Raw genomic sequence first — 24,676 nt, 5'->3', positions numbered from 1 at the left:
GATGATGATTTGATAAATCAAATCAAATCAAACTTTATGTATATAGCACATTTTTTAAAAAATAAAATAAAGTGCTTTACAACAGTTAAAAACACTGTAAAGGAAAAACAGAGAAAACCCGTCCCTCCCACCCTCCATGTATACATACCCCCCCCCCACACACACACACTCTCTCTCTTTTGCTCGCTTTCCCTGTTTTCCTCTTTCTTTTACTTACTATACCTACTATTACTATAATTCTCCTTTTGTCACTCGCACATCCATCATCTTTATTTCCTGCCAAATTAGGGTCTGTTCAAACACGAGCTTTGGCAATAAGAAAGAGGCTTGAGTAAATAACAAAGAATAATCAACCATCAACTTCTGAATTAAATTAAATAGTTTAGACAGTGAAGCCAAAGCGAATCAGGGTGAGATGCTTCAAATGACCCCCTCCTCCTTCCAATTATCCAGCCCCTCCTTACACCACACACACACACACACACACACACACACACACACACACACACACACACACACACACACACACACACACACACTAAGCCACATCTCTAACTGCGACACACCTCCACCATCCCAGTCACACAGTAGCCAATGAAATGCATGCCATTGGATTTTAGCAGTAACACCCAACTTACGTCACTGGATCCCCCGCCTCTCCTCCTCTGTGTGTGTGTGTGTGTGTGTGTATGTGTGTGTGTGTGTCTGCAGTGTGTCCTTGTGCATCTATGTGTCTGAACGCCTGATAGGATAAATCCAACTTCTCCTCCATTCTCTCTCTCTTTCTCTCTGCCTCCGTCACTCACACACACACATACAGGTGCTGCTCTTTGGCAACCCTTACTCTCTCACACACACACACATTCAAAACACACAAACTCAATAGAGGATCTTAGTTGGTCCACTTTTCTGGTGCAAAGGAACTTGACATTTTGCCTTCATGGAGGATTACCACAAACCTGACCAGCAGACAGTGCAAGCACTGAGGAACATCGCCAACCGCCTCCGAATCAACTCCATCAAGGCAACAACTGCAGCGGGCAGCGGGTGAGTCGCCTCCACTGACTCTCAGATGTCAGCTTTAAGTCTGAATGCAATGTACAATGCAAAAATATAAAAAGTGTGTAAAGCATTATGCAGGCTCAATATGTTTTTGCAGCATGCATGGATGAGCACCAACAGTCATTGAGCTACATACATGCATGTACAAATGCACACACTCAGACACAGATGTTAGTGAAGGGCCAAAGGAACATCATGTCCTGCCTTTGTTCTCTCCCTCTGGTCTATGGACAGAATTAGTCGAACATCCACAGATGTCATATGATAAGTGGTGTTCTGAATTCAGTATAAATAAATGAATGAAATTCTTTATATTATACAAAATGTTTTATTCTGCCTTATAGAGCATTTATGGTATATAAAAGATACAACATATTAAAGAAATTTAATTTTGTCTATTTATGCTTTTGAGTGTATTAAACATACGTAACTGTGAGATCTATTCACAGCTAACATTAAGAGTGAATCATTTAATCTTTTCAGATGATCAGATTTTCACGTTCTGGAGAATTGCTTAAAAATAATATAGTCTTTGGTGCATTTAAGTTATTGAAAATCAGATATTTATTTTGTTTGGAGGATAAATATTGTATTTGGTCTCTGATTTTAGAAAAGGTAAATGTAGTATTGGGCACAATAGTCCGCTACCATGTGCAGTGCTGGGTGGATTGTATGGTGGGGATAGAATTGAGTACTGCATGGTTGCTGCAAGAGCAGGATTCATGATTATCTGAAATCTTTTATATCATGTCCTCTTGCCACTATGCTAAACAGTCAATGTGTGGTATCACACCAGAAAAAATCTTTAAAGAATAGCTCTTTAGATATCAGCAGAACTGTGATTTTTTTTTCTCACTGTTTGAACAGTTATGTGGGGTGCAACAGACCTTGAAGGGAACAAAGAGAAACTGAAGAATGTTCAACAAAATGTTACTTAACCTAAAATGTTCTAAGTCGTAGTGGTATGAATGACTGATGGCTGTATTAAAGCACCAGATAACTTTGGCATGTGTCATTTTTGTACATTATTGAGTGAAAGGCAGATATCCAGCCATTAATATCAGGTCACCAGAATACTATCCTCACGTTCCATACCACTGTATGGAGCTCCTGGTTATTAAGTGTAAAGCTGGCAGGAGATTTAATATCATGGCTCAATGTAATTATTGTTCAGAAAAGCAACACACATTGTCATTTTAATGGTATGATTGCATTTTCAACCAGCTCTCTACTTAATCTGTTGGGGCCTTTGTTTGCTTTATACAGCATGCTGTGCATGGAGCTCTGTGACTGATGGTATTATTACAACAAATGGTCTTCACACAGTGTATCTGAATGCATTTCCAATATAGTTACTCGTCCAACATGTAACTATTGGGAGTTTCCTGAGGTTCTGCGGTATTTTTATGTTGCACTGTGATGTGTAAAAATCTATATAATGACCCACATGTTGAGCTTTTTATTCTATTAATATGTGCAAGATTTACAAATTCTGTAATTTCACATGTTTGGACGATTTCCCAGGATGATTTCACAACATGACTATGTTGTGCAGATGCAGTCACAATGATAGCTCATTTTCAGGGTTAGGGCAGCATCACTTTGCACCTGTGCTAATATGGAAAGAAGCATTCATAGTGACCTGGTTTTTAAATGTATGCTCTTAATAATAAATGTGTTCAAATTGAAGCAGTCTGTGTGTGTGTGTGTGTGTGTGTGTGTGTGTGTGTGTGTGTGTGTGTGTGTGTGTGTGTGTGTGTGTGTGTGTGTGTGTGTGTGTGTGTGTGTATGTGTGTGTGTGTGCATTCTTGTGTGCACCTGTATGTAATTTGTCTGACATATGGGTAACAGCACCATCTCCTCTGTCATGCAGACACCCCACATCATGCTGCAGTGTGGCAGAAATCATGTCGGTGCTTTTCTTCCACACCATGAAGTACCGCTACGATGACCCGCGGAACTTCAACAACGACCGCTTCATCCTGTCCAAGGTGAGAGTCAGTCAGTCCTGCTGGTCTGGACGGGAGGTCATCTTTTCATATTTTTGATTGTGTCTCCTTTTCCTTGAACGACATCAGTGTTTGGATGACAAAGAATAACGTTGATTTGTGGTTGTTTTTTCTCCCTCAGGGTCACGCTGCTCCAGCCCTGTACTCCATGTGGGTTGAAGCAGGCTTCTTGAAGGAGAGCGAGCTGCTCAGTTTGTGCCACGTTGACTCCCCCCTGGAGGGTCACCCAACCCCTGTAAGCTTTACTGTTCCACGCATTGTGGATCATCTCCTGGAGTGCAAACAATTGTTTTCAATAACACTTTACTGCGTGTATGTGTGTGTGTGTGTGTGTGTGTGTGTGTGTGTGTGTGTGTGTGTGTGTGTGTGTGTGTGTGTGTGTGTGTGTGTGGTGTGTGGCTTTCAGAAGCAGCAGTTTGTGGATATAGCCACTGGCTCCTTGGGGCAGGGTCTTGGTGTTGCCTGTGGAATGGCTTACACTGGGAAATATTTTGACAAGTCTAGGTAATCTTTCATACATATGGACACACACACAACTGAAAAAAGTCTCAGTAGCTCAGTAGTAGTAGTACTTCTTTTTAGTGTTGAGTGATTAGGATTTTCCAGATTCTCTGGGTCTATGCTGCAGCTACATGCTCAGCTCTCACAATTCTTCTGCTCTAATAACCACAGGCCCAGCAGTCACATCTCAGTTATTTTTACCATCCAAGCAGATTTAATCTCAGAATCAAATTCAGGCGTTGTGTTTTCAGCCATGTATTTGTTTGTCTATTGCTCTAATTTATTGTGATTAAATGATTCCATTACTACTGTAATGGTGGCCAAAAATGAATAAATAAATAAATAAATTGATAAATAAATAAAACACCTATTGTACATATAAGAAATTTTGACAAATTTGGTAATATTTTACCCATCTGATGCACTATATATATACACACACACACACACACACACACACACACACACATATATATATACATATATATATATATATATGCCCTGTGGGATTCTTATGGGAGACTTGCTTCAGAGGCAGGTGTGAAACCTTTAAGGGCCTCAGGAAGCTTTTATCATGTCACAGCTGGCTACCGACCCAACTGTCAGTTAATGGAAGGAGAATCAGTCTGCCCAGAAATGTCAGAGAACATTTACGTGAGATTTGCCTGCTTCTTGAAAGCACAACACCCCACCCTCATATCACCCCGTTCTTTGCCTCAGTTATCGTGTGTACTGCCTGCTGGGAGATGGTGAGATGTCAGAGGGTGCTGTCTGGGAGGCCATGTCCTTCGCCTCCTATTACCAGCTTGACAACCTTGTGGCCATCATGGACATCAACCGTCTGGGCCAAAGTGACCCTGCACCCCTGCAGCACCATGTGGAGAAATATCAGAAACGTTGTGAAGCATTTGGGTAATACTGCATAACTCTGAAAATTCATGGTGTCCATGTACCGTATGTATCTGGAAGTTAATGTAGATGATGGTGGTAACACATGAAGTATTTGAGCAACATGCATTATCTGAGATCTATCCATAACTATTACGTTTAGTGAATGTAGGGTGGTGTTTGTCCATGCGACCTATATGAAATATATAATACCAAGTGTGTTTTAATGTGTGGCTTTGATGTGTGTGCGTGTGTGTGTGTGTGTGTATAGCTGGCATGCCATCATTGTGGATGGACACAGTGTGGAGGAGCTATGCAAGGCTCTAAGCCAGCCACGCCATCAACCCACCGCCATCATTGCTAAAACCATCAAGGGAAAAGGCATTCCAGGTAAACTTTGTCAACGTCCACCCCTCATCTGCTTATGCATCAGTCTCGCTCTAATGCATATTATATTCAAAGGCATACAGCATCAGCTGTCCAGCCTATGTCCATAACCCATCCACCAAACAGCAATGAAATCCACCAATATGACGCCATGTTTACGTGTGTATAGCTGCAGAGGATAAGCTGGGCTGGCATGCCAAACCTCTCCCCAAAGACATGGCTGAGATGGTTATGAAGGACCTGCAGAGCCGCATCATGAACAGCAGCAAGCACCTGTACCCTCCAGCTCCCGTAGAGGACTCCCCACCGGTGAGCCTGAGGAACATCAGGATGCCAAGCGCACCCAGCTACAAGGCTGGAGAAAAGGTTTGTCACCTGTATACAAGAACAGATTTCATTCACATCACCAACTTCTATTCTCGAGTATGCTCACACAATGTCAACTAAAAAAAAAAAAACTCTCTCTCTTTCTTTATAGATTGCCACACGGAAGGCATATGGGATGGCATTGGCCAAGTTAGGCCGCTACAACGAACGTGTTGTGGCTCTTGATGGAGACACCAACAACCTCACCTACTCAGAGATCTTCAAGAATGAGCATCCAAACCGCTTTGTGGAGTGCTACATTGCTCAGCAGAACATGGTATGATCACTCATACAGAATTAAGCCTGTTTCACATAGCTTGCAAAATTACATTTTGTGAGATGTATATTTTCTAACAAAGCCATCTGGTCTGTTTTTCTGGCATTTTTGGTCTAATCCTCTTATCTTTTTTTTTTTTTTACTTATTAAAAAACACATCCAAAACTCCCTCTTTAAAGTGGTGATTTAGCTGAGTAAAATGCTCTTTCTTAGCTTTGATTGGATGTGAGTACGACCTTGCATCTCACAGCTGTGGGTCGGAGCCCGTGTCATTTAATAATACATGACTTGTCCATCCATAATGTAAGAATGGGCAAAGACATAACACATTCGCCTCCTTATAGTCAATGTCGCCGCTGCTGACACCAGTGTCCTTCTTCTGCTTCTGTCACTGTTTCACCTGATCCTCGATCAATAAGTAATAATTGGAGCGAGGCACTCCAGACATTAATTCCTAGCGCTGCTATGGCTCCAGCAGCAGCCAGCTCCAATGTAGGTCAGGCATGTGTACTGTATGATGATAAGCAGTCATGACAAGTGTATTCAGAAGTGAAATATTAATCAGCGCAGAGGGTGGGACCATCTGGCTGAATACATGAGAGAAGTCAAGAGGTGAATGGCAGCAGATTAGATGAAAACCCCCTGAATTTAAAATAAGGAGACTGACACAATAAAACCAAACACTTGATTTGCTATAAGCACAGATGTATGTAATTTAATTGTATACTTTTATTATTAATGGCATCTTCTTGGATGAAACAGCTGCTGGTTACAGTGCGGCCTTTAAAGAAGTAGTTTGCTTTCTTTGATTGTATCTATAAGAATTTATCCAACATTACATTTGCACTTTCATGGTTGCTTAGCTGTTGCTTTTGACAAAGCAAGGAAAAGAAGCTGAGGGATCGCAGAGAATTTGGGAGACAGGACAGAGGAAATTATTTGTAAGAGGAGGTATGCCACTGATTCCACCCATATGGGAAAAAAGGCTCAAGAGCTTTGGAGAAATATCTTCTCACTGACTTTCTACTTAGTACGGTCTTTGGTTCAAAGAGCCTTTGAAATGTGGTTTGTGCCACAGATATTTGGTCCTCTGGGTGATCTTTTTGGGATTAAGCACATATGACCTGTGTCTATAGGTTATGTTTCTTGTGGTAAGAATATATATACATTCCTTCCACAGGTCAGTGTTGCCATGGGATGTGCTGCCCGTGAGAGGAACGTTGTGTTTGCCAGCACTCTTGCTTCCTTTTTCACCCGCGCATACGACCAGCTCCGCATGGCAGCCATCTCAGAGAGCAACATCAACCTGTGTGGCTCCCACTGTGGCCTGTCCACTGGTTAGTAAACTGCTGCTAATCAGCCATGCTCACCACAACCCTTCTCACACACCTCACCCACCCTGGCCTTCACAAACACCCCTCACTCTGAAACCAGACATTTCACAACACCCATTTTCTCAGACCATATTCACAGGATCCCTAATGGTGATAAATGCGTAAAGGAATGATCTGTGTGTGTGTGTGTGTGTGTGTGTGTGTGTGTGTGTGTGTGTGTGTGTGAGAGAGAGAGAGAGAGACTGTGCAGTTGTTGCAATCCTTTCTCTCTTTCCCTCTAACCCTGTGTTTTCCCTGCCATTTACCCCCTCTGGCCTTACAGCTAGTACTCAATCCTCCCCTTTTCTCCCTTCCTGTCTGCCCTGGAAGCTGTCAGCAGGGAACCACGTGTCCCTCTGTTAGTGCAGGTACACTGCATGCAAAGTCTGGCTCTATGTCTGCAGATCTGCATGCATCAGCTCACCTGGCCTCTCAATAAGTTTAGAGGATTTTCTGAAAGTTGAAACACCAAAAATCAACTTTAAATGTACGTATTACAGGAGAGGAAGGCCCCTCTCTGATGGGTCTAGAGGACGTGGCTATGTTCAGGGCTCTTCCCACAGCGACCATTTTCTATCCCAGTGACGGTGTGTCTACAGAGAAGGCTGTAGAACTGGCTGCAACTGCGAAGGTACATTCTGAATGCAATGTTCTGGCCTCTCCATAGTATCTGTGCAACACACACATTTAGTTGCTTAAACAGCCTATTTGCTGTCTTTTGACTGTTGTGTTTCCCTTCATAAAGGGTGTTTGCTACATCCGCACCAGCCGCCAAGACAGCGCCATCATCTATAACAGCAATGAGGACTTCCATATTGGACAGGCTAAGGTGAGACAGTCTTTGCATAGCCGTTGTGACAGTGTGGGGAAAATAAGAAGCAGAAAACTATGACAACAGGATGAACACACCAATCACTGTCAGACACTGGATCCTGAAAATAAGACCTTTCCCTTTGGCAGGTGGTGTACCAGAGCAAGGAGGACCAGGTGACTGTGGTGGCAGCTGGAGTGACTTTGCATGAGGCCCTGGCTGCAGCTGAGCATTTAAAGAAAGGTACAGTAAATTAAGCACTGCTTTTGATCATAAGAAAGATGGGATGTTATGTTTAAGTAAACCACATCATGAATTTACTAAGATAAAACCGAATGTAAAGGCTAGATTCACTAGCTCTGAGCGTTACTGTGTATAGAAAAACAACATCCATGTTTAGAAATAATTCTTACTAATCTTTTTAGACCATCCCTGGGATGCAGCAATGATTGCTTGAGGTGGAAAATTCATCAATAGCAGATACATCTGTGATTGCATCACTGTGATATTTCATAAATGCATCGTGATGATATTAATAACTAATCACTGATTAAACCATAATTTACAAGGACATCCTGACCTTAGAACCATTATATGAACTGTATGTCTCAGTTGCAGCGATGTTGTTAATGGTTTTGTTATATGTTGTATTCCTCAAATGAATGAACTGAATTTCCAGAGAGGATCTCTGTCAGGGTCATTGACCCGTTCACAATCAAGCCACTGGATGTCAAAACCATCATCGACCACACGCGTGCCACCAGGGGACGAATCCTCACCGTGGAGGACCACTACTATGAAGGTAGGTTTTTATATAAACTGCTCATCCTGTTCAGCTTCTGCATAATCTATGACCACAACCAGCCTAGCAGCAACAAGCTTGTCAGCATAACGCAGCTGGGGCTCTGTCATTGGTTCATATCCTCGGGTGTGTTGTGGTGGCATGTTTCCATTGGTTCAGCAACACCGACGCGATGTGGTGGCATTTGCTTATTGGCCGAGGGGAGGCTCACTGCTGCGTGCCCTCATTGCAAGCAAGGTATTGGTATTGTGGTGCATTTTGTAAGTGTGAGAGCCAGAGAGGCAGAGTGCTGTCAGATTTCTTTAACCGAGCATGTGCCCATGGGGCTCTCTGTGACCTAGATAGTGCAGACAGCCATGCCCAGTGCCTGTTAAGAGAGAGGGGATGGGTGATGGCATGGGCTTGACTAGACAAAGGGTATTTGGCAACTGTAATCAGTCTGATGTTGGGTGTCTCACTCATTTTACAGCTGGACCAAGAGAGAGAGTGGTAGAGCGGTCAAGAGGACATAGATGTTTTGTTGTCCGCTCTATAAACAGGCCTGCTGCATGTGATAACATTATGCTTATATACAATTCATTTTTGTTGTCAATCTTTTGTTACTAGTTACCCTCAGATTATAATTTTCATGTCCTTTCTGTCTTGTGAAAACAATGTATCTCCACATTTGCGTATTTTGAATTAGATTTTTGGAGGATGAAGTGTTCCTTTTGAGTTGAGAAATTTCTCTTACTTCTTCCTACTAAATTAACTATTCAAATCCTTCTTGAATTAGCTGGAAAGTGCATTGTCACAAAGATGAAAACAGGGCTGAGCTGAGTTCTTGTAGAATATGATGTAATGCTTTAGATTAAACTATTCAATAGTACAAAAAGAGGTACACACATACACATGGGTCATAATATTCACAATTATGTTTTCAGTAGTGTGTTATCCTCTTCCACAGAGTCTGCCATGTTTCTACAGTAGCTCAGAACACACAAACCAAGAAATGGCTTTTTCAGGTTTTTTGCAGCTATTGTAGTTTCTCCTTCATGCTTGGAGAGGGAGGTTTGGTGCAAGGGGTATTCAGCTGGTTGCAATCTGCAACATCACCACTAGATGCCACTAAATCCCACACACTGGTCCTTTAAATAATCAGCATGACCTTAAACATCTACAGCACTACAACATAGACATTGATGCAGTGGTGATATTAATCCAAAAACGTTACATATAATAATAATAAAACACTAATGGGAACATTTTTCTGCATAACTTTTACTTTTGATACTTTGAGTATATTTTGCTGACGTAAGGTCTTTTTACATTTAGTAGAGTATTTTCACAGTGAGATATTTGTTACTTTTACTTAAAGAAAAGCATCTTAATACTTCTTACACCACTGGTGTCCCCCATCATTGAAGAAGGACTGGTGTCCACATCTCTTTCACGTTGATGAATTGTTGTTCCACAGGTGGCCTTGGGGAGGCAGTGTCCTCAGCTATGGTCAATGAGTCTGGCTTCAGTCTGCATCGCCTGGCTGTGTCCCATGTTCCTCGCAGTGGCAAACCTCACGAGCTGCTCAAGATCTATGGGATCGACCGTGACGCCATCACCCAGGCGGTCCGCAAGATGCTCAGCAGCTCCACCAATGCCAAGTAACTTTCTCCCTGCCCCACCCACCTGTCAGATCACACCCCTGCAGGTGAAGATAAACAGTCAAGTATGTTTTTGATTCACATGACACCCAGCTCTTTTAAATTCCTTCACTGTGAATGCCCCTATGTGTGTTCTGAAGTAATGTGATTTCGTGCTGTACACTTTGAAGTAGAGTTCCACGTTTACCTTTTTTTCATGCATCCATCACATCACACTCAAGGACAGATACACAAATTCAGACACTCATATCCTCATACCTAAACTCATAGTTGTGCCATCAAAATAACAAGCGTTTGTCTTTGGTGGAGACTCACAATACAAAACAATAGATGAATACATGTTCGACATGAGTACGATGGGATGCTCTCGTGTTTTTTTAAAAGCTCTTTGATTAACTTCATTCAACTGGAAATGTTTTTATATTGTTCTGATGTAGCTCTCAATAAAACTGGGTGGGGCATAGTTTTAAAGTGTTGATCAGTGTTGATCATGGCAACAGTGTCAGAAAAAAAAAAAAAAAAGCGAACCGAGTTGTTTTTTGTAGAAGGTAGTGGAGAAAAAAAATCAAACAAATGTAGGCAGGTGATAAAGAGCAGTCACTCAAAAACAAAAATCACATCTTCAGACCATTTAAACTGTTGTAGTTTCAAAAGCTGTATCATTTCTCTTCAGCACTCTTTTTTTATGATTTGTTATTAATTTCAAAGTTACCATCAACCTACACACCTCAATGTTCATTTGTGCTAGCTGTACAACTGGACCATACCAGCAGTGTGACGATAATCATTATGTGGTCAGTGGCATTATCTTTTTTTACATAAGGTGGAGGGCTGAAGGCCCTTCAAGTGCTGGAGACTGGAGAATATGGCTGACTGTGACTATGGAGGTAGAGTTACATTTGACTTGTGAACCCAAGAACAAACACTTTCTTTGTTACTTGAAATTTTCTATGTACCTTACTTTCATGTAATAAAGCCCTCTGCATTTGACTCTGAGTGTTATTAATAGTTTGTTCTTTTTCCCAAGAAGTATAACCCTGATTCCAAAAAAGTTGGGATGCTGTGTAAAACACAATATGATCATTTGCTGATCCTTTATGACATATACTTAACTGAAAACAGCACAGAGATAATATATATGATGTTTTAGCTCATCAGCTTCATTGTTTTTTGTTAATATCTGCTTATTCTGAATTTGATGCAGCAACACATTTCAAACAAGTTGGTTCAGGAGCAGCTAAAGACTGGGAAAGATGTGGAATGCTCCAAAAACAGCTGTCTGGAACATTCCACAGGTAAACAGGTTCATTGGTAACAGGTGAGAGTATCATGATTGGGTACATGGGAACACTTTGTTAAACATAGTTTGTTTGCAAATGATTGTATTTTGTTTTTATTTACATTAACTTTTTTGGAATTTGGGTTTTATTTGTGTAATTCAAGCTGTATACACACACACACACACACACACACACACACACACACACACACACACACACACACACACACACACACACACACACACACACGCACACACACACACGGAGGAAGACATACTTGAACTTTTAATTCAAACACAAAGCAATGACAACATACATTAGCATACCACAAATCATAGAGCAAATATCTGCATCATGAGAGCTAATATCTCTGAGTATAAAGTTCATGTCATCAAACACAATTCTGCTCTTTGACCTTGAAGGTACGGCAGTGAATGTCACCACCAGTAAATTCACCCTCTTGTGAACTTGCTTTACCACATAGGGTGTTGTCTATTTCTCAGCTTTCTGCCCAGAAGAGATAAATAACATTCTTAGACCACACAAATGCCATCAGCTCCATCTTCAAAGACATTTAAAGATGCTGAATTTGACTTGTGATGAAGCTACAAATGCTGTCTATCAGAACAATGTGCAAAATTGAAATCAATTTTATAAGCCAACCTACCAGAGAGAGCTGTATTTCTGTTTTGCTCCTCTAAGAGCAAACACAATGATTGGAGTTGAGTTGAGGTTCAACAGCCACACAGCTAATACATATACAGCAAAGTCAATTTTAAAACAACGTTCAGCTTACTAGACGATGCCCACAATCTCAAACACTATGGTGGTGTAAGAACTGATGGATTATGAGTGCTGCAAATGCAACACACACATAAAGGATCACGGAGGACATGTTATAAACTTGAAATATGTACACCAGAACTTGAATGATATTGTACGTACTTACAACAAAATGGCTTATAGAGTGCTGTTCCATATCAAAACCAAAGCAGACTGAATAAAAGTGGTCATATTTGTCTAAAAATGTTCAGAAGAAGAGATTAAAATTAAGAAATATCTTTGAAATAAAGGTGAATATCTTTTATGATGTGCCACAACCCTCCAATTTCAATGCAGACTATAATGTACATACGGTGTTGGTAAACATCAACAACAACGTCCCTTCCATGTTCCTGTCAAAGAAATATTATCATGATCTCTTGTTAAGACAGATCAACACAAATAGCTTGGTGGCAAAGCATAAAGTAAGCTGTTGCTTGAGACACATGCATATATATACAGTATATACAGTATATACAGTATATACACACACACACACACACACACACACACACACACACACACACACACACACATACACACACACACACACACACACACACAGTATATATATATATATATATATATATATATATATATATATATATATATATATACACACACACACACATATATACAGTATCTATCTATCTATCTATCTATCTATCTATCTATCTATCTATCTATCTATCTATCTATCTATCTATCTATCTATCTATCTATCTATCTATCTATCTATATATATGTGTGTGTGTGTGTGTGTGTATACTTTATGCTTTGCCACCAAGCTATTTGTGTTGATCTGTCTTAACAAGAGATCATGATAATATTTCTTTGACAGGAACATGGAAGGGACGTTGTTGTTGATGTTTACCAACACTGTATATGTGTGTGTGTGTGTGTGTGTGTGTGTGTGTGTTGTATATAAAGTGAGAAAATGGATTAACATTACCACAGGTGGAGGACCCTGAAACCTACAAATACAGGAGAACAGTATACTCACCATTTATGTTGCGCTTCAGGCAAAGTCGCCTGGCAGGTGGAGCAAAAACAGAAAAATCAAATATCAAGAAGACAGCACACTTAACCAGATAAACCACTCTGCAAGTATTGTGTCCAGACAGAACGGACATTCCAGATAAGACTGCTGTGCTTTCACATTCATATGAATCAGAAAAAGCTTTATTGCCATGTATGATTTTACACATACAAGGAATTTGTTTTGGTGATGTTGGTGTATGACAATCTTCTAAAAATAAACTATAAACTAATATGATTTTACGGTCGGCCCCGAGGCTTTGAAAAGGACAGAGTATGTCAAGGATCAAAGAGCCTAAGAGATCTTTCAGCATTCAGTGGAAGAAGATGAAAAATCAACGCTAAATTATCTAAATCTAAATAAATTATCTAAATAAATTAAAGGCAGTGTCTGTGGGTATAGTTGTAGTTTCATTATAAAGTCTCTAGATGGCAGTGTTGTACTGACGTCTTCAATAAAGAAACGAGTTCCAGCCAAACCCACGCAATGCATTCTGGTACTCGAAGTCAATATGGCTGCTGAAGTACGTACTCCCGGAGATGCTGGCGATACACTTAAAACTACATTTCCCTCCCCACTCACAGACATTTGAATGTCTTTCAGTGATAGTTTTTTCCAATCGATGATCTCAACTGAAGTTTCTCTGTCAGCTTCATGAGAAGGCTGAAGAGACTCCTCGAGAATGACAAAAGTATCGTCTAGGCTGAGCACTGTCGAAGTCTGTGGTGGAAAAAGAAAAAGGGAACTAAGCGCCATTGCAGTCCCAACAATGCGGTTCAAACAAAGACGACACTGATTTGTGGTCTTGGTGGTTTCCTGCGCTGCTCCTGCTAGCCAGGGCTGGGTCCCGTTACAGTTGAGACTCGGCGGCTCTCCAAGATGTCTATGGAGGAGCAGGAATATGCCGAAGCGGTACTGGTGACGGAGTCCGGGCCGCAGTGGCTTCAGGCCGAGGTCGAGCGTCTTACCCGGGAGCTCCGCGAAACGACCCATGAGAAGATCCAGGCAGCTGAGTATGGGCTGGCTGTGCTGGAGGAGAAACAGCAGCTAAAGCAGCAGTTTGATGAGTTGGAGACGGAGTACGAGACGGTCCGACATGAGCTGGATCAGCTGAAGGAGGTAACCCGAGGTCACAGCCACGCAACCAGACACTTAGAAAATGATTGTAGTGCTATCGGTATGTGAACACTAGCATATGTTGTGTTCGCAGCACGTTAAAACTCTGTTTCCCAACGGACTTGAACGTGTCAGTCAAGACCCACACGATCAGAAATAAATGATCTAAGCTGTCAATCATGGGCCTGGTTCCTTGGAAGCTCAGCCACAACTCGCAAGTGCCATAAAGGGGAAAGCTGAAACTTGTCTGTACGGTTATGATAGATGAGTATGTGGCAGCCAAATGCTATTCTAAGCAGAATGAAAGTCGCATGGCTTAATGTTTTCTTCATATTGGAGGATAGAAATGGATATGAGTTACTTCTCGGTCACTTGCCCGTACGTGCTTTTGGTATGTAAAGTCGAGGCCTTCGAATCAGACGTCTGCAGCTGCACAAGTGTGTCATATTTAGATGGCCATGTGGCCAATCTGGTGCGAGTTTGTTGGGTCTAAAAGTAGCTGAAGTATCAGGCTGCAGTAGAAAATAAGTCCTAAAAAATAGCACATTTTGGATGTTTGTTTTTTTTTGTTTTTTTTTTAAACTCCTGTCCTGATGTCCTAAGTGGCTGTTCAGAGAGCCGAGGTTTCTCTCAATTTCTCCTTCTCCTACAAACCTTTTGGATTTGTGAGAATGAATTAGGTCTGGAGTGTCCTTGGTTCAGATGACAAGGAGGTTTTCATCTGTAAATTCAGCTGGTCAGGATGTGTTTTACTCATCAATTCAGTGTTATATTTGTATGACTTTAAACCAGACTGTCGCCAACAGATCTCTCTTCACAGCTGTTATGATCCTGATGTCTCTCAGTAATTTCATTCTCACATGAAACAATGTCATTCCTTTTTTACATGGCAGTCTGTGACATACCCACTGATTTCTGAAGGGCTGAGATTAAGTTATTAACAGTCATTGGAGCCTTAAATTGGTGAATAAGGAATAGCCTGGACAAAGCTGAGGTGGGGTGGGAAGTGCAGCAACCACCACAGCTCAGTGATACAGGCTGAGACACCTGTCAGTCAAGCAAACATGACACAAAACGCCAATGTCACACATTTTACCTTAATATCTTCTTAGTAAACCAATGAGTTTTAAAAAGACAGACATAAAAAGAAATGACATAAGTTACTGAGATCCTGATTTGTGGGGAATTTTGCCTGTATGTCAAGAGAGAAGTTGAGGTTTTCCCTTCTGTGGGGTTCAGACAGTTTTCTTGCAGCTAGTGTATCAACCTTTAGAGGAACTGCTTCTTAAGGCACTTCCATATTATAATCCATTATAATACATAGTATTATAAACTGTTGCTGCAGTTTGTCTGGATTGCTGTCATATGTGACAAAGAAAAACATCAGATCCTCTTGTTGAAGAAGCTGCAACCAGAGAATGTTTGGCATTTGCATTAATTAGTCAATCGCCAAATCGTGAAACTGTTGCAGCTCAATTTTCAATCAATAAATGACATGTCCAGTCAAGATGAGGAACTGACTTGAGTCAGATGCTCTTTCAATGACTTCCTGTCATTTGTATGTTGATGGGGATTTTTTCATGGCATGGATCACAGTCCAGTCACTGAGTGACTCATGGTTGAAGTCATTCTCTTCGTGGCACCTCATGATACTGACGGTTACTTCTCCCTTTAGCAGAGGATGTCACTGAGGCTGACATGGGAAAAAGAATCATCCATCAGCACTCACTGTGCTTTAGGCCACAAATTGATTCACATCATGACTGACCACCGCTGGTTACACATACCAGTTTGTTTGACTAAAACCTGGAGGAAGAAAAAGCAGATGATGGTGGGAAGGTGAGCCACAGCTCAGTGGTGGGTTTCAGGACTTTCCTGGACAGTAGGTGTTCGCTCCAGTCAGCTCAGGATCAGTGCTTATTGGCTGATGTCTAGTTGACTGTGGGAGTCTGACATCAGCCTGTTCATATGAAATATTAGCCTGTTGTCCTGACTCTGTCCATACTGTTAACTTAAGCCCACAGACTTTACTTGTTATCTAGCCATTACTGCTTTCATGACCACATTAGTGATTACCTCCATTACACCCACCCCTCCGCTGCAGAAAGACCTTCATCGGTAGAGTAAATATCTTGTTTGTGTCTTCGGTTCTGCCAGCATCTTGTGCAGTTCTCTTGTTCATTCTGTTTTTGTTATATTTGTCATTTTTAGAAACGAGCGGCAAGCCCCGAGTCTTAAAAATGAAGCCAAAACAGAAGTGCCAAAAACTACAGTTCCTCAAATGGCTACTTGAGGCTGGGTCCAAAATCGAGTCAATCCCCACAGACCACCATATTAAAACACCCAACATTATAGCAGAAATCAACATGTTTACGGCCTGTATAGCTAATTTCCCCATTCATGACAGTTGTATTCTACAACTCACTCCTGTAAATTATAGTAAAGCTTAAAGTTCAGCATAATTACGGGTATGGTCGCTTTGAGTGACAGCTAGCCGTGAGGTTTCAGCAACCAGGCTTTATTTGGCCTTCCTCAGCTCCACATCTTTGCAAATTTTGGATTAGCCGGGTGTTTGTGGAGTCAGGCACTGCTAAGATAGCGACACCCGGAGCCACTGACAGAGCTTCACAATGGCTCTTCAGAAGCCTGTGGGTGACGCAGCGAGACCACGTCTCTCAGTTGTTTAAAATGCTCATTAATCGACACAATATGTAGTATATGAGTTTTTATTTTGATAGATAACTATGACAGGTGTGGTCGTCGTTCTTGTTCAGTCCATAAGGGTTCGGGGTTGTTTTTGCCCTGAATTGACATGTCAGGGAGTTGATTCTCAGGCTGTGTACAAGCTCTGAAAGCTCAATGGGACATTTATGTTAACTTTTGGTAGAAGATAAAGAAGGAGATTTGAATTAGCAGAGCTTGTTGCAAGTGTTTGCGTAACTTGTGATTTAGTGCTGTGGTGCAAGTTATTTTGTTGAGGTTTTGAATGATTCTGTGCAGGAACGAGCAGTCTTTTGCAAGATGTGCTTAAATTTCTGTGGCACATGAAATGTGTTAAATGTGGATATTATCAAGTTTTAACTGTAAATTCACATTGTTTTGTCTTAAGTCAGATTTCCAAGATAGACCAAATTGAGTGTTTTTTTTGTTCCCTGATTGTTGAGCAAACAAACGACCAGTAATAATGCAGCAAATGACATATTTTCACATTTTGGAATAAACACTGTTTGAGTAAGAGAGCACTTATCTTACTGCCCGTGGTTACTCTCATCATACTTGTGTGCATGCATCTTAAAGCTGGTTGGCTATTAATCCTTGATCAAAGTAGTTTGCCCTGATGTTTATTCCTTCTGTCCTTCCTCAGGCATTTGGACAAGCTTACTCAACCCACAAGAAGGTAGCAGCAGATGGGGAAAGCAGGGAAGAGTCACTGATCCTGGAGTCTGCCAGCAAGGAGGCTCTCTATCAGCAGAAGGTCCTGGAGTTGCAGAATGAGCTCCGACAAGCCAAAGCCTCCTTCACCAGTGTACAAGCTGAAAATGAACGCCTGTCGTCCATCGCCCTGGAGATGCGAGAGGTGACTGTGTACTTATATGCTGATCGGAATAAAATCAAAATTTCAGTCATGATGGTCCTAAACTGCTCTGTGGATGTTTTTGACATACAGACCCGCCATTTCCATCTGTGCTGTGTTAAGTGTTTTATGTGGCAAAGCTGTGGAAACTTTAACTGTTTTTCCTAAATCAAACGTAAATGTTTTGTTAGTGCTTAAATCTGGATTAGTTTAAGCATGCTTGTGAGCTTGAAAGGCTCACAGTGTGCCTCAGCTACAATCAGAATGGGATGAAAGAGGTTCGTAAAGCCAGGGGAAATTTAGACAGAGACACGGAGACCGGATCACTGCTAGTTGTCAGGGTGAGTTGGAGTTTGTGCTTGTAGTGGGGGAGGGTCAGTTAGGAGGACTGCAGTGAAACCAGCAGGAAAGATGACGTAATGGTCCACTGTGAGTGACACAAAGGATGTCCTCCGCCAGGGCTCTCTGTAGCCTGGATTTGTAAGTGGACCATGTCCTCCTTCTGTCATTACATTCGCCTGCCAGAGTCTTGACCCTGTGGTATGTGAGACATGCTGACACGCTGATCCTCATTTCACTCACGGTGACCAGACCGTTGCAAGGATGCAGTTTGCACTGCCTGGGTGTTTTTTTTGTTTCACTCAGTCAATGATGGTGAACGTTTATTTTAATTAGAGTTTATTCTCATGCAGCCTGCCGTAACAACCCCTCTCCTCCCACCTGCAGAATTCAGAGCTGGCAGAGCTGCAGCGCAGTCAGCTGCGTGATGACATCAGAGAGTACAAGGTGCGGGAGGCTCGTCTGCTGCAGGACTGCAGCGAGCTGGAGGAGGAGAACATCTCTCTTCAGAAACAAGTGTCTGTGCTGAGACAGAGCCAGGTGAGACCAAGAACATGAGCTCCATACTGACTTTGTTACACATGTTGAGCTGCTTGGGAATCATGGAAGAATAGTCATTGTTTCATGTATGGAAGTGATGAGTCTTCCACCCGCCCAACACTTTTGAAGTGTGCTTTAATCTAAAGTGTCAAAAAATTATTTTCCTCCTTTTTTTACTTGTTCCATAAAATTTTACATTCAGGCTTTTGTTTGATGGTCACTGGACCGTATTTTGTTGTCTTCATGGACAATATGAGTCACTTTGGGCTAATAGACACAAATCAGCTAATTATGCATAATCAGCAGAATTATTAACAGCCATATTTGTATTTTTAACCATCTGCTAAGGTGGAATTTGAAGGTCTGAAGCACGAGATCCGCCGTCTGGAGGAGGACTCTCAGTGCCTGCACAGCCAGCTGGAGGAAGCCATGCGTTTGAGAGAAATCGCTGAGCGCCAGCTGACGGAGGCCTTAGAAACAATTAAAACAGAGCGTGAGCAGAAGGCCACCCTGCGCAAGGAGCTCTCCCACTACATGACCATTGGGGGTTCTGTGTACAACAGCTCGTTCAACATCTCCATCGACAACCTGAAACTCCACGAGGACCCCTCTGCGGCCACCGAGCCTGACAACGACGATCTGATCAGAGGCTTTGAAAACGGTTTGATCAAGGCAGGTGAGAGTGGTGAAGACAACAGAGCTGCTGTGAACAAGAGAGGAGAGGCTTTCAAGCCGGCTCCGAGCCTGGTGGACGACCTGCTGAGTGAGCTCAACATCTCTGAGATCCAGAAACTCAAACAGCAACTTGTACAGGTAGGAAGCCTTTGGGACTCTCCTTGACCATCCAGCACCATTACTTCCTGAATTATTTCAGTGTATTTCCTGATGCCGTGTTGTCAACACATTCACTCAAAACAAGATTCCTTATTATGCTAAAACACACTGCATATCAGACCCATGTATCTGTAAGGCAACATCTCCAGTTATCACAGACATATTGTAAGACTATTGGATTGACTTTTCATACTTTTTCATTTATGGCCATATTAATTTTTATGCATTTCATATTAATTAAATGTGTATTTGTGCATTTTATGGGGATATTTGCTGTATTCAGTTTTGTTGTGTTGTTGCTGATTTATTTATTAATGTATTTATTTCTGTGTTTAGTCATTTATGATCAGGTGCTGTTAAGTTGGCAAACTGACAGAAAATGCCTTTGTTTGTGTGCTAGGTGGAACGGGAGAAAGTGGCTCTGATCAGCTCTCTCCAGGAGAGCCAGAAGCAGCTGGAACAGGCCTATGGCACTGTGTCTGAACAGAAGGAAACCGTCAACAGGCTGACTGAGAACCTCAGTGCAATGAGGAAACTCCAGGCCAGTAAAGAGCGCCAGTCTGCCCTCGACAGTGAAAAGGACCGGGACAGCCATGATGACGGAGACTACTATGAGCTGGACATCAACGGACCTGAGATTCTGCAGTGTAAATACACTGTGGCCATGTCTGAAGCTGGAGAGTTGAGGCAGGAGCTGAAGACTCTGAAGGGAAAGTACGAGGAGTGTCAAACCCAGTATGAAGAGGAGCGATCGCGGCTGGAGAGCGAGGTCCAGGAGTTGAGGTTGAGGCTGGCATCCCTGGAGAAGATCAGCCAAGGAGATAAAGCCGAGGTGGCTCGTCTGGAGAAGGAGCTCCGTCTGGTCAGCGAGGCTGCAGGAGAATCCCTCGGCAGCCTTAACGTGGCCCAGGATGAGCTCATAGCTTTCAGTGAAGAGCTGGCCAATCTCTACAACCACGTGTGTATGTGCAACAATGAGACCCCGAACCGCGTCATGCTGGACTACTACAAGCAAGGCAAGGCCATAGTAAGAAGGGGGCAAGAAGGGAGGGAGCATCAGTGTTCCATACTTCTCACTAATGGACTGATCACCGAGACTGAACTTAAAAAGTCAGACTCCAGCAGCACCGCAGCCACACCAGCACCTGCTCCAGAGCACCGGCCAGAACCCATGAACATCTATAACCTCGTAGCCATCATCAGGGACCAGATCTGCCACCTGCAGCAGGCGGTGGACCGCACCACTGAGCTGTCGCGTCAGAGACTCGCCAATCTGGAGCTGAGTACAGTGGCCGACAAGGACAAAGAGGCTTGCATGGAGGAGATCCTCAAACTCAAGTCCCTGCTTAGCACCAAAAGAGAACAGATCGCCACTCTCAGAGCTGTGCTCAAAGCCAACAAGCAGGTCAGACGACCGCCAGAGTGTGTGTGTGTGTGTGTGTGTCTGTGTGTGCGCATGCCTGCTGAGTGTGTTTCTCAGAGGAAGGATGTTCTTTGTTTCTCAAACTGTGCTACAGAAAATGAGAATTTGCTTCAGCTAAGAACAACCACAGTTTAGACTCTTACAAAAATGCAAGAAATCTGTAATTATAGAAGATCTTATTCCCTTTAGACGGCCGAGGTTGCTCTGGCCAACCTGAAGAGTAAGTACGACAGCGAGAAGGCCATGGTGACTGAGACGATGATGAAGCTTCGCAACGAACTCAAGGCTCTGAAGGAGGATGCTGCTACGTTCTCCTCTCTTCGAGCCATGTTTGCTACAAGGTATGATTAAATGTAATCACTGGTTCACATTCCATTCCTGACAAACATGAAATGAAACAGCGTGTGGTTGTTCTATTGTGTCCTTTGTGATCTATTGTACTGTATCTGTAACAGGAAACATATTTATATATATGTGTGCGTGTGTGTATATATATATATATATATATATATATATATATATATTACACACATCTTTACGTCCTGCTAATTCTGCCTCTTCGCAAAATCTTTTCCTGGTAATGAAAAAGAACATTTTTAAACTTTATTTCTTATTCTGCATAACTATTGTTTGAGTGTCTATACATACTTGTGAGAAAGACACAAAGCATTGTGGGAGCAGTCTGATGTAATACTTGTGCGAGTGGAGACCTCATCCTCCCATCTGGAAAATGCTGTCTGGGGAATGGAGAAAACATGCGACGGCAGCAGCACTTCAAGGCCAATTGCGCCACCTGCTGGAAGTAATGCTTATCTCTCGTCTCCTCCTTCTCCCCTCTCTTGCTTTTTTGTCTCCACCTCTCTCTCTCTCTCTCTCTCTCTCTCTCTCTCTCTCTCTCTCTCTCTCTCTCTCTCTCTCTCTCTCTCTCTCTCTCTCTCTCTCTCCCTCTCTCTCAGGTGTGACGAGTATGTGACCCAGCTGGACGACATGCAGAGGCAGCTGGCTGCTGCTGAGGATGAGAAGAAGACCCTGAACTCTCTGTTACGGATGGCCATTCAGCAGAAACTGGCCTTAACGCAGCGCCTGGAGGACTTGGAGTTCGACCATGAGCAGGCGCGTCGCAACAGTGCAACAGTGGTGGGAGGCAAAGGCAAAACAAAGGGCAAGGGAGCCTCTTCCAACCATCATGTAAGTCAGAGGCTGGGCTGTAGAAACATCTGTGAGTCACAAAGCATCAGCAGAGGCTCTTGGCCCTTCTGCAAGGTTTTATGTGCCCTTTATAGGCTTCTATATCTATACTATTGTAAGATTTGCATCTCTCTAAGGCTTCACATACACTCATTTTTTCTAACACTAAATTCTCTATTTTTGTAGCCATTAAACATTGAACACAATATGTGGCATACAAGTATTACTGCTTAATACCTCCGTACCTGTTAACACTACATAGTGGTACTCACAGTGTTAGACTGGTTGAGCAGTCCTTTTTTTGTGCTGTGTGTAATTTTCTAGCATAAAAGCATTTACATTTTGAATAACTGTTGTTTTCGGGGTAAAATTAATATAAAGAATCTGTTGAGTCGGCCTGAGAACCACACGGAAACCTACATGCTAATTTTATTTCACCTGGCATGTGCTTCAAATTCAGTGTGATAAGTATAAGCAGGTATGATCTTACTGTGGAAAGTACCAGGCTTTCATCCACCTTTGAGTTTTGTGATACGTTGGTGTGCGGGTGAGTTGTTTCATTGGGGGAGGTTGTCGTGAAGTTTTGACAGTATTGTTACTATTTCATTTGATGACATAAAAAAACATTGTCAAAGAATAAGGAATAGCATCTGACAATATTTTCAGTCAAGCTCGATCTCTCCTTACAGTTGTACTGCGAATGCTGTCTATAGCCTCATTTCACTACTCCAATAATCATGTTCTATTATAAATAAGATGCTATTCCTTATTCTTTGTATCAAATATATTAAACCTTTTACCTTTTTGATACCTTTTGTATCAAATATATTAAACCTTTTCTGATTTATTTAAAGGAAACTTGTCTTGAGGTGAAGATAACCTTCCCTGTCGTGTCAGAGTCATTGAAGCCTGCATGCATTACACGTCTCGGTCCTCTTCTTCCTGCAATCATCTTACTTTCCTAGCTGCTAAACTCATGAATAAACTCCATCTGACTAATGAAGCGGAAATGAAATTTCACCAATCAAGAACAGTAAATTTAACGTGATTTTCTTGTGCTTTATCTTTCCATTTGCAGTAAATCTGTCATGCCATGCGCCCTTAAGGAGGTCCGTCTGTGTCTGAGGAGGTGTCTGGGACAGTTGCCAGTCACATGTGCTCCTGGTTCCTTCGCTTTCTAATCACGGTCCAAATCATATCACCACTTAACACAAGAACATATCCAACAGTAGGCACCAAGGGCCTTGTTGTAGTGTGCCAAAAACGTATGTTAAATTCTGTTGAACACTTTGACTGCAGAAAGAACGACCGACTCATTTCACCAGCTGCCCACTGCAGCAACGTGCACCACTATTGATACTGAACCAGAGGAAGAATCAAGATGGGTGTTTTGCTGATTACTCATTGCCTGTGTTACCCTGACTGAGCACTTTTTCTGTACTTATTTGCTCTTAGGTGATTCCTCTTTCTTTCTAAAATCATACTAATTCTTTTCAAGTATTTTATTGGATGTGCATGTTTGTCTCCCAGATTCTTGATTTAACATGTTTTTGTCTCTATTTATTTCATAGCAACAAAAAACAGATTATGTGGAAACTCATTGGTTGAAATCAAACAAAAAGAGAGAAAATGAGCTCTTCTGCCTTAGTTGTTTTTCCTTTTGGCCTTGGATTTAGAGGTGCCTTTCTGACAGCCCACAGAAACAAGCTGTCAGTGTTATCAAGATCACCACTTCTGTTTGTTTTCACAATATGATCCTACAAATCTGGAGCCTCAAATTCAGGGTCTGAACTAGATTTTGTATAATTGGGCTCCTCCTTTGTAGATGTGGCAAAGCTGTTACAAATTCAGTTGTGCTTGTTATGACTAAGGAAGAGTATTAATGCAAAGCTTATTTAAAGATTTTTAAGTTAAGGTCAGATGTTAATAGTATTCATAAACATTATTCATGAAGGAGAGTTTTAATGTAATTGTTTTAATACGACTTTTTGTAAGCCTTTTGAGTCCTAAAGTCCATTGTCTGCAAACAGTAAGCCTGCAGTGCCATTTCGTTATATTTCTATAAGTGCAATTTGCATGGCGAGAGAGAACTTAATGTTTATGCTATGTAAAAATATTTTACACATTGTTGCTCACATACTTGGTTCTAATTGATTTTATATGTTTTTACTATAATTGCAATTGTATTTATTTGACACGTCAGACTGCAGGATGTCATCGTCCTTTTCGTTTTATAAGGGAGCTCGAGTGGCGGTGGCTGCTCAGAATATCCACCAGAGCGAGATTCATGACTGTGGGCTTCTGTCTCTGCTGACAGTTATGACTGGAGAAGAAATAAATCTAACTTTCACAATACTGAGGTCTTTGTGCTTTTTCAGTGAAACAGAAGTTAACTACCACTCCAC

At 42.0% G+C, this 24,676-nt stretch overlaps 2 protein-coding genes across 2 annotated transcripts; both read left to right on the top strand.

Annotated features, from left to right (window-relative positions):
* Positions 1-709: 709 nt before the first annotated feature.
* tkta (transketolase a) lies at positions 710-11,106 on the top strand. The gene is made up of 14 exons (XM_070959678.1): positions 710-1,047; positions 2,936-3,053; positions 3,193-3,306; positions 3,478-3,575; positions 4,293-4,484; positions 4,732-4,850; positions 5,017-5,213; positions 5,326-5,490; positions 6,671-6,827; positions 7,364-7,494; positions 7,609-7,692; positions 7,824-7,917; positions 8,354-8,476; positions 9,933-11,106. Exons 1-14 carry the CDS (start codon positions 941-943, stop codon positions 10,118-10,120), a joined length of 1,887 nt encoding a protein of 628 aa, XP_070815779.1. The 5' UTR covers positions 710-940; the 3' UTR covers positions 10,121-11,106.
* A 2,768-nt stretch (positions 11,107-13,874) lies between these two features.
* bicd2 (bicaudal D homolog 2 (Drosophila)) lies at positions 13,875-24,626 on the top strand. Its single transcript, XM_070959170.1, has 8 exons — positions 13,875-14,376; positions 17,738-17,950; positions 18,674-18,826; positions 19,175-19,639; positions 20,061-21,065; positions 21,273-21,424; positions 22,040-22,271; positions 23,350-24,626. The coding sequence occupies exons 1-8, from the start codon at positions 14,137-14,139 to the stop codon at positions 23,350-23,352; spliced, it is 2,463 nt and encodes an 820-aa protein (XP_070815271.1). The 5' UTR covers positions 13,875-14,136; the 3' UTR covers positions 23,353-24,626.
* The last annotated feature ends 50 nt before the right edge of the window (positions 24,627-24,676 follow it).

Source organism: Chaetodon trifascialis, chromosome 3 (assembly GCF_039877785.1).
Source record: "Chaetodon trifascialis isolate fChaTrf1 chromosome 3, fChaTrf1.hap1, whole genome shotgun sequence".
In the NCBI taxonomy this organism is placed as follows: Eukaryota; Metazoa; Chordata; class Actinopteri; order Chaetodontiformes; family Chaetodontidae; genus Chaetodon; species Chaetodon trifascialis.
This window is presented reverse-complemented; position numbering and strand designations above follow the sequence as displayed.